General features: G+C 42.2%; 1 protein-coding gene across 4 annotated transcripts in view; it reads left to right on the forward strand.

Moving 5' to 3' along the window:
• vti1a (vesicle transport through interaction with t-SNAREs 1A) overlaps positions 1–13,217 on the forward strand; it is a 106,201-nt gene that overhangs the window by 27,333 nt on the left and 65,651 nt on the right. For all 4 annotated transcript variants that reach the window (XM_077551500.1, XM_077551498.1, XM_077551501.1 and 1 more), the window contains one exon: positions 3,917–4,001. In XM_077551500.1, the coding sequence (XP_077407626.1) occupies positions 3,917–4,001 (85 nt within the window). The remainder of the gene's footprint in view (positions 1–3,916; positions 4,002–13,217) is intronic.

Below are 13,217 nucleotides of genomic sequence, written 5' to 3' on the forward strand. Positions count from 1 at the left end.
AAAAGAGGCAGGAGAGCGGAAAAGAAGAGGGGAGAGAGAGTTCTTCTTTTGAGCTCCAGCTCGGCTTCCTGTTAATAACTTACAAGTGAGGAGCGCTTCACCACGCACGCACACACAAAAAACAACAACAACACCAATTTTGCGCCTCCTCACAAGAAATTGTAGGTGTCAGATGAAAAAAGGAGGAGTTTGCGCTGGCATTTTTACAACATTTATCCTGTAATGCATTTAAATGCTCGGCCTGAGGTCATTTCTTTCCGTCCTACAGAGTTGTATTTAACAACAGTTTTTTTTTTATTACGATACGATACGATACGATACGATACGATACGATACACTTTTATTTTCCCCGTGGGGAACTTTTTCCTGGACTCCGTCCAGCTGCGGTTTACAATAAAGAGAAAACAACAGAATAGAAAGAGATAAAATTAAATTAAATAAAAAGTGCAGCAGTTAATGTCGGTTGTTAAGCAGTTTGATGGATGTCGGCAGGAATGAGTTCTTGTAGTGGTTCAGTCTGGTTCTGGGGTCCCTGAATCTCCTGCCGGAATGTGTGTCGGGTCAGTAACAATTTTCTGTGCTAGTCCGGTGACGGACTGCTCATAAAGCATCTGTAGGGAAGGATTACAACTAGGGTTGGGTTTAAAAATCAAATAATCGATATCAAATCGATTATCCTTTTTCGAGCCTGATATCATAAAACCATGAATCGATTATTTTACTATCTCCTTTTCCCCATAAGTTTACATGAATTTAAAATTATTTTCTTACATTAATAAAAGAACTTACTTATTGCACTTTAAGAGCAATCTTTATTTACAATTATTGAATTATTTAACCATTTACGGGCTCCGCAAAATTGACTTTGGAATTTGTTTGCGGAGTTTATAATCATGCCTGCATAAGAAGAATTGACGTTCCATAATTCGTCAATCTCGATTGAATTGAAGCGAATCGAATCGATTGCCAGCCCTAACAATATATTGATCTCAATGTTTGCGATAACAACCAGCACATATTTTCTGCAACAGTTCTGGTGCAATTCTTGATTTTAGGCTTCTTATTGTCTTGCCTTAAGTGAGGTTTTTTTTTTTTTTTTTTTGCCCCCGGTGGGCTTGTGTCACTATTAGGAGCGTCACAGCGTGTCATTATTGCATTCTTAGCGGCTGAACCCTCACCCTTTCGCCTCGGGTTCTTTCGCCGTCTAACTCGGGGCGCATTATTCTTAATGATCACACACACACATCCTACTCTGCCACCTCCAGCGCTAGCTCCTCCCCCCCCCCCCCCCCGGCCCAGAACGAAGGAAGAGAAGCGAGAGCGATTCAGGGGGAGAAGTCTTTGAAGTGGCTTCCCATCGCAGCGAGTCTGCCGGCCGTCTCTCCCCGAGACGTGTCACCTTTTGCCAAGAGGGAATAGAAAAATCACGTTTCCAATGGTAATGATAACATACTAATCACTTGGGCTTCTTTGAAGAAGCCGGGGGAGTGCGCCACTCTGTCAGCGTGCCCGCGCGCGCACTGCAGCCACGGTCGAGGTGTGTTGGCTTCAACATCGCGCGTCAATACGCCGCCGCCGCCGCCGCCTCGGCTCTTCCGTGGGGGCTCATTATAGAGCCCAAACGCGGCGCTGTCGCCATCCGCCACCGCCTCCCACTTCCACGCCAAAAAACAACTCACTTCCTGCCGCTTGCTCCCCCCACACATCCTTAGCCTGCCCTTGCTTTTAGATACTAACGGGAAAAGGAAAAAAAAAAAAAGCATCTCCGGTTTTTGAAATGACATCTGATAGAAGCCAAGGGAAGGAAGGAGTTCTTTATATCCGAGCTTATTTCATTCCCTGACCGAGCTCGACATTGAAATGTTGGCCTTCCCCCAGTATCGATACTCGAAATATCGAGATGTCTAGCATCAATACTTACTTCAGTCTACTGGTTAATAGAGATGTAACGATAGCGGCAATATCGTGATATGGCGATATTAAATTTGCCACAATATATGGCTAACATTGGCTATTTTACCAACAAAATGATGTCAAGGAATCTAGTTACCTCGATTAATGTTGGTGTGTAACGATACACGGAACATCGGAATATTGATCATTTGTGACGCATCAGTATTTCATCGTGAAAGCTAACGAAATGATACATAGTTTTGATATTATATTATATTATGATATTATTGTTATTTTCCCCTTTCCCTTTTCACTCTCAAAAACAATATACATCAGCAAACATTTTTTCACGGCAAAAAAACAAGTCACTTCCTCCACATTCGCATTTGCTTTATTTCCCCATCTTCACCCTGCCCTGGCTTTTAGCTACTAAAAAGCCTCTCCGCTATTTTAAATGACATCTGTCAAAAAGATGGAAGCCGAGCTCTCTCCATCCCCTTCCTCTTATTGTCAAACTTTGAAAAGTGTGTCGACTCATTTCCAAGCCGCCTCCCCCCGTCCTTGCATGTTGTTCCATTTCCTCGGCGTGATTAGCTGCTACGTGTTTTGACAGCCAAAGCCAATCTCCAGATTTGACTTCTTCCCCCTGTCCCCGTCGCTCATGTGGTGGGCATCAACTGCTTTCGCTTGTTTTTGAGTGTCAAAATTCGACGGGAATGAGAGAGGCCATCAAACGCAGACCCTGTTTGTGTCGACGTGCGAGTCTCGCTTTTGAGTCTGCTCGACTGAAGGCAGTGGAAATGGAATTGATTTGCTAGCATGGCAGCGAAGGTAGCAGTACAACTTTATCGATGCATCCCAGAGGTGGCAAATCCAAGTCCAGAAAGTAAAAACACTGCCACAGTTTGGTTTTAGCCCCAGGTGCTAGCTAGGGCGCTAACAAGCTAGCTGGCATCAAGGCTAAGGCCAAACTGTGGCAGGGTTTTTACTTTCAGGTGCTAGCTAGCTAGCTTGCTCATTAGCTAGCTCCCATGGTGATTGTTTACCTGCTAGGGCGCTAACAAGCTAGCTGGCATCAAGGCTAAGGCCAAACTGTGGCAGGGTTTTTACTTTCAGGTGCTAGCTAGCTAGCTTGCTCATTAGCTAGCTCCCATGGTGATTGTTTACCTGCTAGGGCGCTAACAAGCTAGCTAGCATCAAGGCTAAGGCCGAACTGTGGCAGGGTTTTTACTTTCAGGTGCTAGCTAGCTAGCTTGCTCATTAGCTAGCTCCCATGGTGATTGTTTACCTGCTAGGGCGCTAACAAGCTATCTAGCATCAAGGCTAAGGCCAAACTGTGGCAGGGTTTTTACTTTCAGGTGCTAGCTAGCTAGCTTGCTCATTAGCTAGCTCCCATGGTGATTGTTTACCTGCTAGGGCGCTAACAAGCTAGCTAGCATCAAGGCTAAGGCCGAACTGTGGCAGGGTTTTTACTTTCAGGTGCTAGCTAGCTAGCTTGCTCATTAGCTAGCTCCCATGGTGATTGTTTACCTGCTAGGGCGCTAACAAGCTAGCTAGCATCAAGGCTAAGGCCAAACTGTGGCAGGGTTTTTACTTTCAGGTGCTAGCTAGCTAGCTTGCTCATTAGCTAGCTCCCATGGTGATTGTTTACCTGCTAGGGCGCTAACAAGCTAGCTAGCATCAAGGCTAAGGCCGAACTGTGGCAGGGTTTTTACTTTCTTGACCTGGATTTGGATCCATAATAATTGTCACCCTGGAAACAAACCACCTCAAAGTGGCGGCGGTTGTTTTTAGTCATTGTCATCCCCGACATGCATGCGCTTGCTATTCCGTCAGCATATAAACACATTGTTACCTGTGAAGGTTATTGGCAACCGTGACGCCGTTGCGTCGGACACGCTCGGTCGCCGCGTTTTAAGGCTGGCGACGCGTTTCTTTTGAAATGCGTCCCGGCGCTCTCTCAAATCAATGTTTGTGTTTCCTTCCTCACACGTCCTCCATTTTGTTGTTGTGGCTGTTGTAGAGAGCGCATCTGTTGGACAACACGGAGAGGCTGGAAAGGTCATCGCGGCGACTCGAGGCCGGCTACCAGATAGCGGTGGAAACGGGTACGTGTTCTTGTTTTGGATTCTGTGAGGGATGAGTGAGCGACAGCAAATTGGCTTGCTCATATGTGGGGTGGGTAGAAATGTGTGTTTGTGGGAGTGGGGGAGGGGGGACGGTGGGGGGGGGGGGTGGTAGTGTTTGGCGGAGAAGTGTATAAAAAAAAAAAAAAACTGGTTCCTTGACGCCTGATGACATTTTCGGGTGCACATCAAAGGTGAGGCAGGCTGGGAGTGAGAAAGCGAGCGACACATCCGAAAGAGGAAAATTCATGCATACGCGCTCCGCCACGCTGGGTGCGTCTTTTTCAATGCGCGCGTGTGTGTTTGGGTGGCGTTTTTTTTTTCTTTTTTTTCTTTTTAAAGGTCTTACAAAAATAAACTTCTTCATCCAGATGGAAGAATTTCTAAATAAAACATCTCCCAACAAACTTATTAATAAGGTTGTTTTTATCGTTCAATAATTCCGTCACCTCATTTGTTTCTTAAATAGATTTAACCAGTTAGCGTACATTTTGTGTGTGTGTGTGTGTGTGTGTGTGTGTGTGTGTGTGTGTGTGTGTGTGCGCGTAGCCCATCTCACTTCCTCTCCGCAGCGTATTCCTCCGAGAGGTATCAAAGCCGAGTTCTTCAAGTGTCGTTCCGTTGTAGTTTTCCAGAAAGTTTGTCAATTTACACTATAAATGGCGCGCGTGCGACATTGACACATTTAATAATTCAAGTCGAGGAAGGACCGCAGACTTTTGATGTTTTTTTTTTTCCCCTCTCTGCTATCGTAACTATTCGCGGATTCATAAATACGAGCTGCCGGATGCTTAAAAATACGCGTAAACCGCCGTCGTCATCTATACTGCGAATTCTGCGAAAGCCCCGCAGAGCGAATGGAGCGGCTGGGATCTTTTTTTCTGTGGTGTTAAGAAGAGTTAAGCTAGCTGCACAAGCAGGACAGAACACATTTCGGACCCTTGCGCACCTCCCGAATATTCCAAAGTCACCGCAATATAATATGTATATAATATATGACATGTTTTTTGTAAATACAAATGACAATGTAATGTATAAAACATTTAAATAAAAGAGTTGTTCCCAAGGGAACCTTGAATAGCAACAAAAAAAATAAAAATAAAAATTGACGCTTATTGTAATTGCCATGTAATTTTGTTTTGTTTTTTTTGCAAACTTTTTTCGCCCCCAAAAACAAATGAATAAGCGCAATTGGGTTAAAAACAAAAAAAACTGAAATAAGTGATGAATGGGGACAAATATTAGGGATGCACAATAATGCTATTTTCAACCGACACCAATAAACCAATTTAGAAAGTGCCGATGTCGATAACCGATAAGTAAGCTGATAATTGTTTATATAAAAATATACTTTCTACTATAAGTCTAACATGTACAAATACATGAAAACATTTCTTTATTATTTGCTTTATCTGTATGACGTCAAATTGGTCGTGCATCCCTAAAAAAATATCACAAATAACCTGGTCCGATTTTCCAAAAACGGAACCTCTCCACTGTAAAAAGTGTTATTACTGCACATTAGGACAAGTCACAGCAACACCTCCATGCTCCTTGTGAGTGTTTTCATTTTGCATTTCTACTTTTGGCTTCTCATCCTGTTCAATAAGCGACTGAAAGCACATCGGCAACTGCTGCTGCTCTCCTTGCCCATATGCCAGGGCACGTAACTCAGTCTTGAGCTTCTCCCGCCACGCGAACCCTGACCCGCCGTCACTGGCGGCTGACTCATCCAAGAAAAATCCCGTCGAGGTCCCGCGCGATCGGTTGTTTGGTTGCGGGGGAGCGCGGGGGGGTGGGGGGATGGCGGGGTGTGCGTTTAATCCGTGACCCCTCGCTTTCCTCGGCTGTCCGTTGCAGCCCTCCGCTCAGCTGCACAACCTGAAATGGCGACGCCTGCTCGGGTCAAACGCGCCGTGCACCCGCAACAAAGAACAAGGATGCGCTGGGAATGTGTGCCGCTTTCCATCGCTGCACACATTTTGCTCTCAAGACACTTGGATGGAAATGATAAAAATCGAAAATAAAAACCTGGGGGGAATAAAACGGTTGGTCAAAAAATCACAGTTTGCTATGTAACTTTTTTTTAAAGTTAAAGGTTATGGTTTGGTTCAGTAAGGCAAAAAATGCCAAATTGAACACTTATTTTAGGTCACCGGAAACATTTGAATGACGACATAAAAATTTTACGTAGAATACTGCAAACACTTGACATTAACGTCCTCGTAATAAAATGTAAACAATAAAATATCAATATATATCATGCATATAATTTATATAATGTTTAACAACTTCAATATATTCATTTTAGGAAAGTTAGATTTTAGTAGTTTGTCTTCTTTTTAGGAAATTAGCATCAACAAAATTTAGTTTTTTTCGGAAATGGCAACTTTTACAGTTTGTCATCTTTTTAAGTAAGTGTTTGTTTTCTTCTCGTAAACTGCAACGTCAGCAGTTTCCCTTTTTAAATTGTCTTCTTTTAGGACGGTGCAACTTGAATAGTTTGTCTTCTTTCTAAGAAAGTGTAGCACCAATAGTTTTGTCTTCTTTTAGGTTGTCTTCTTTTCTAGGAACATTGAACAATCCTTTTGACTTTGTTTTTGGAAAGTGTAACTTTAGTTTCTCTTCTTTTTAAGAAAGTGCAGCATCAATAGTTTGTCTTTTAGTAAATTTAGTAAAAAAGTCAACAGGTTCTCTTTTTAGGAAGGTGCAACATTGATAACTTATTTCATATTTTATGTCTTATTTTGAAGACTTTTAATAGTCTTTAATAGTTTTGGTAAATTGCAACGTCAACAGTTTCCTTTTTAGGAACAAGAACCGTGCAAGATCAATAGAATGTCTTCTTTTTAGGACGGTACAACTTTTGAATATTTCGTCTTCTTTTAGGTTGTCTTCTTTTATAGGAAAATCATTTATTTGCCTTCTTAAGATGGCACAGTATCGGGAGTTTGCCTTCTTTTTAGGAAAGTGCAACATCAATTGTTTGACTTTTCTTTTTGGGAAATCACACAAGATTGGATGATTATATGTGGCTCGAAGTTGTATTTGTGCGATATTGTTTGGAAACAAGTTTGGCCAACAGCCTGCCCTTTGCCTAATATCTTCTGTATGGGAACTGTACCTAAAGATCCCAATTCGAGTCAGTTGCTGTACATGTCAAAGGTTACATGGGATTTGTCCTGGGCAAAACTGGGCTAAAGCAACAGGTTGCGCTACGACTCCTTTTTGAGCCAATCAGAAGCCTGAAAAAAGTCACATGGGGAAAACGCGTACGAACAAGAGTCAGCAGTGGAGGAAACCATTGAAAAAACGGCAAGCGAGTTCCTCCTTAAAGTCATATTTAAATATCAAATAAAGGAAACAAAGGCCGTTGAAATAATGAAAGCCGTTCCTCCAATCACACGTCAGACGTGTCCAGACGTGGCCGTTACGTTGCGCACACTCCACAATCACACCGCGGGCGTGCAATTGACCGCTAATAGAGAAGGGGAACAAAAAGAGCATTTTATATATATATATATTTCAAAGAACAAAGAAACGGTGTTAAAATTCCCGCTTTTTCTTTTTTCTCCCCACTCGGGCGTCGTCGTCTCGTAATGACCACAAACAAAAAGCCAGGATGCTTCTGGGTCAGATTGAAAGTGAGGGAGGGGGTGCTCTTGTTCTAAGAAAAGACAAATCTTCACAATGTATCATCATCATCACATTTTAGCATTAATGTGTTTTTTTTGTTTTTTTTTTAACTATTCTCAGCGTCTCGAGTGTATTTAAAGAAAACAAAGGCTTGTCAAAAGCAGTGAGAGCCCTCAAAGGGATAGTGAGTGAGCGCACTCTTTGGACATGCGGCGCTATTTATTTACCACACACGCCCCCCCCAACTGACAGGCAGGCTTTTCTGTTTGTCTCGCAAATAAAAGAGAGAAGTTTGTTAGTAAAAAAACAAAACAAAAGGAAACTTAAAAGGCAAGTTGCAGCAACAAGCAAACATACGCCACAGCTAGCTTTAGCTTAGCTCTAAAAATAATCATTGAAAATAATATGTAGAATCACAAAATGTTTCCAAATTGGTTAAGAAGAAATAGTTCATTTATATGATTTACGCATGCGCTTGAATTCTGAACTTCTATCAGTTTTGCAACAAAAGAAAACATTTTTTTTGTTTACAAGTGGCCTGTCATTAATCCTTTATTTCAAATTTTATATCCATCCCTTAAAAAATGCCTTTATATAGAATTATTTCCATAACTTGGATATAGTGACAAATTCGTTCTTCCTCTGACTTATTTATTAAAATATATAATATATTATATAATTATATAATTATTATTTTATAAAAAAAAACTTTTTTTTGTTTCTTTCAGGGGAGCATTATTATTATTATAATATATATATATATATATATATATATATATATATATATATATATATATATTATTAATTATACAAAGAATCATTTATAGCACTTACTGAGTTTCACATAATTTTTTTTGGGGGGGGGGCTGTAAGTCAATATTCTAAATTTTTCATTTAAGCTACTTGACAAGGTGATTGTCAAAATGGTGAAAAATAATACACATTTTTGATTGCTTACAATCCATCCATCCATTTTCTTGGCCGCTTTTCCTCACTAGGGTCACGGGGGTGCTGGAGCCTATCCCAGCTGGCTTCGGGCAGTAGGCGGGGTACACCCTGAACTGGTTGCCAGCCAATCGCAGGGCACACAGAGACAAACAACCACACTCACATTCACACCTAGGGACAATTTGGAGAGTTCAATTAACCTGCCATGCATGTTTTTGGAATGTGGGAGGAAACCGGAGTACCCGGTGAAAACCCACGCAAGCACGGGGAGAACATGCAAACTCCACCCAGGAAGGCCGAAGCCCGGACTCGATCTCACGTCCTCTGCACTGGGAGGCGGACGTGCTAACCAGTCAGCCACCGTGCTGCCCTGATTGCTTACAATATTAAATTAAAAAAATGACATTTCCTTTTGGCCTTGGGATATTTTTTGTCGAAGTATGAGGAATGGAAATGAATGTCATCCATTTTGGAATACAGTAATAATATATTGAAAACGTGAAGAGGGAGACGAAAGCGTCTATAAAAGTGGTGAGGGACTTCAATCAATAGCGTGAAAAAAAACCCTCAATGCAGCTCATTAGGGATTGATTTCACTCCTGTTTCCATAAGCCGAGCGGTTCGGGCTTTGGGGCCTCTGGGGTCCCCCCCCCCCCCCCCCCCCCCGATCCAAAGTTTACAGTGTGCCAGGTAGAGAGCAGCACCGCGGGCCATCAACTTTATTAGGATGGCAGATAAGCTGATTAGAGCTTGTCAATCAAAGGTGCCAGCGACTCACAATCACAACCGGGCTTGTCAGTGGAGGAGGGGGGGGCACTTTGTTTCTTTCTGTCCTCCTTTCCTGCTCACTCTCTCTTGATTCTTTTTTTTTTTTGTCATAAATCATTGAAGCGAGCAACAAAGTGGCGGCGGCAGCAGCGGCGGTAGCAGAGGCTAAGCTAAGCGAGGACGCTGTGATGATGTGACGACGCTATTAAAGGCCGCACCGGCTTGTTTTAAAGCGCTTTGATTTGGGGCGGCGACGCTATTAGACGAGGGGGACGGGCGGGGTTCGATGAGTCGGCGCCACACCGACTGATTCGGCGGCGGCCAGAACACAAAAAATGACAAATAAATATGGCATTTACACAATTTGAGGTCGGCCCCCGTAATAGAGGGATTCCCAAAATGGACTGAGCGCTACTAGAAACGTAGGCGGGAAACCCGTGCCATTTGTCGGCATTAGAGACCAATTTCAATTCCTGTCAAGTCAAACTATAATGGAGTCATACTGGCAAGAGCAAAAAAAAAAAGAAAAAAAAAGGCTGTTGTGTATTAAAGATAGACGATATGGTTTTTCAGGGGCGATACCGATGCCAATTATTAGTAATCAAGGAGGCCAATATTCATTTTCAGTAAAAAGGGGGGGAAAATATTGTCTTCAAATTTTTTTTAAATACAAATGCCAATATTTACTTAATGTCTTAAAGCATGTTTATTGAGCAATTTTCTTTTTTTTAAGACAATAGACTTTATTTTAAATTTCTAAAAAAAAATGGTTATCAGTACGTCTTAATTCAAAAGTTACATGGAAACTTAAAGAACTACCACAGCTCTGTATAGTTATTTTGTGTCGAACAAAAACAAAAGGTTCAGAAGGTTTCCAGGGTCAACAGCATCTTTAATTTTTTTTATTATTTTTTATTTTTTTTCTCCAGAAAAAAAAGCAGCATCTTTTATAAAGTTAACTGAAAACTGAAATAAATAATTCCCTGAGATTAAAATGGTTATAGATTTTTAAAAAAGACCGATACTGATATTCGTCAAAATGCCCAATATCGGCGCTGATCATCGGCCAATTATCGGTCTATCCCTACTGTCTATGTGTGACGTTGCCTTTAATACTATGCACGGTACGATATCCACATCGGCTTCCATTGGTGCTGCTGTTTTGGTTAGCGAAGTTGCAGGGCTCAGCAGTTGACTCTTCAAGGTCTGTCTGTTTGAGGAAGGTGTTCATTTTCTCAAATGGAAAACTAAATTGGAGAATCCTCAGGAATGGAGAAACAGCGAAAAGCTTTTAAGCATCCGTCATAAGATCCATCTTGGAAAGTGGATCTCTGCAACTAATATTTTATTTTACAGCCACTCACATTTGCGCCACCCGAAATTATCGTGACGCTGATTATTTACAAACATTCTCAAAAAGTCTTTTTCGCAAAGCTGGCGTCTGTTGATTCAGCTCTTCCCGTCCCATTGAGGGGTCCGTATGCTAGCTGGCCTTTGTGTACCGACGGCCTTTTGTCCGGCGCCACCTCAGCTCGCGCTGTTGAAGCGTAAACAAGTTTTTTTTTTTTTTTTTTTTGCCCCTAAATCCCCGCGGAACAGCTCAGTCCGAGGGTGTCAAAGATAATGGCGATTTATTGCAGCGCTCGGCTTTCTCATTGCCCCTTGCGCCCCCTTTCCAATCGCCAGCCGTCCCTTCCTCCTCAAACAGATTAAAATTAAGCCGTAAACATGTGAGGACGGAATTAACACATTTAGCCAGTCTCCTCGTCCCATATCCCATTTTCGCTCCGGCTGATCCCCACCGCCGAAAAAGGGACGACGCGGCTGCAATTTTAATGACTGGCGACCGTTTTTTGAAGTCCACATGAAGAAAAAAAAAAAGGCGTGCGCTTGCCGTTTGTGGCGGCGCTAGATACGGCGGGGGCCGAGACTGGGGCCCGTGATTGGCGGGGGTGCACGCGCCGCAGGCTCGGACTCCGGGCCTCCTCGATAGCATCGGTGTCATTTTCCTCTTCTCGATAAGACGCCTTGCTGACAAGGTCCGATTAGGAGGGGTGGGGGGCGGTTGGGTGAGGGGGGGGGGGTAATTACAGCGTTGCCTTTCATCCACCGATAAACAGCACACTTGCGGCTGGATTTTTTTTAAAGAGCTCAAGCATATACATTCAGGAAATAGAGTTAACTAAATTTGAAGAAAAACACACTCACCCAACCCCCCCCCCCACCCATCTTTCAAAACATTTTTTTCCCAGCTTTTCTCGGCGCAAAAAAAATTGAAGCTGTGAAATATTTACGTCCTCGCTCTGGGCGCCATTAATCTAACAATTATCAAATGACGGCATATTCCGTGTGAACGCACAATGCTACATTGTGGCGGCGAACCAAAAGAGTCATTTATTATGCTATACCTCAAGGAGTGTCCTTTTTTTTTTTTTTTTTTACAGACGAATGAAAAGAGAGCTCCTTGGAATATGCAAACCACAATGTGGAACACAGAAAATAAACAGCGAGCGTGCGGAGGGTGGGGTGGGGTGGGGGGGGGGGGGGGGTTCATGAAATAGATCTGTATGAATTATAAGAAATGACAGGTGGCACAAAACTTGAAAAAATGTTACACTTCTTTATTTAAGCCTTCTGTTATGTTGTTTCTCGGGAAGAGAGAGAAAGGTTGTCCATAGGTCAGTTTGACCCGAGCATTTTTCACCTCAAATTTTATTTCACTCTTTTAAAAAAAAAAAAAATGAACGGGGACAAAAATAAGTCAAACTTGTTATATCTGCGCCTGATCGACACAAAAAAATAATCAACACAAAATCAATGATAGCAATGTGTTTTCCCAGTAATTGTGCTTTTCTACATAAAAAAAAAATAAAAAAATACAGATAGACTGAGATCTGGGTCACTTTGACCCGCATATAATCCACTTCCCCTCATGCAGTTGTACGTAGGTTCCAAACACCTGCTTACACCTGTGTCTTAAAAAAAAAAAAATCAAGTTTGCTATTTTTAGGTTACAATGACTAAAAACACACACACACACACACACACTTCTCTCCTGGCCTTGTTGCATGCAGAAGAAAAAGTGTAGCATTGACCTCTGTCTGACACGAAGAGAGATGGAGGGGGGGGGGTGGTGTGCAGGGTTGGGGGGCAGGGGGGGGGGCAATGTGGTGGTGGTGGTGGGTTGTTAGTCGTAGGAAAAAAGAAAGAGCCACACAGCGAGCGGAGAGCCAAGACAACAATTGTGAAGAGCGGCACAGGGTTCAAGAAAAGCAGTTTCAGAAGGAAATGGGAGACAAAAGCGAGGACTCTGAGCCCCCCCACGGGCGCTTTAAAGGGCCGCGACATCTGAGGCGCCCGCTGCAATATTTAAGAAAAAAAAAAAAGGGAAAGAGAGAAATAACTTAATATGATAGATATAATAATGTAGTTGATGCATCGATGACGAGAATGACTCAAAGGATGAGAGTATGTGCAGATGATATTTTGACCTTTTTCAATAACAATTTTTTTCAGCCTTCCTTGTGTGTTTTTATTTGTAAAAAAAAAAAACGAATAATTTTTTTCCCCATTTTATTACTTTCTCCAAGGTCCATCTGACATTTAGGAAACAAATGTTTATTATTTTATACCATGTGGCTCAAATACGGGCTGTTGGTTCCAAACCCTTGACCTCAGGTTTAATTTGCTTTAATGACTAAACTTTAACAACATATCAGTGGAAGTGTTGCTCTTTATATACATTGTTTTCTTTTTACTATGCACATGTAACTGAATATTTCATTTCTCAAGTATAGTAGTATATTTGTAAAAAAGTTAAATTGCAAATGACTCCTGAATTTGAAT

This window comes from Vanacampus margaritifer, chromosome 18 (genome assembly GCF_051991255.1).
Source record: "Vanacampus margaritifer isolate UIUO_Vmar chromosome 18, RoL_Vmar_1.0, whole genome shotgun sequence".
NCBI lineage: Eukaryota > Metazoa > Chordata > Actinopteri > Syngnathiformes > Syngnathidae > Vanacampus > Vanacampus margaritifer.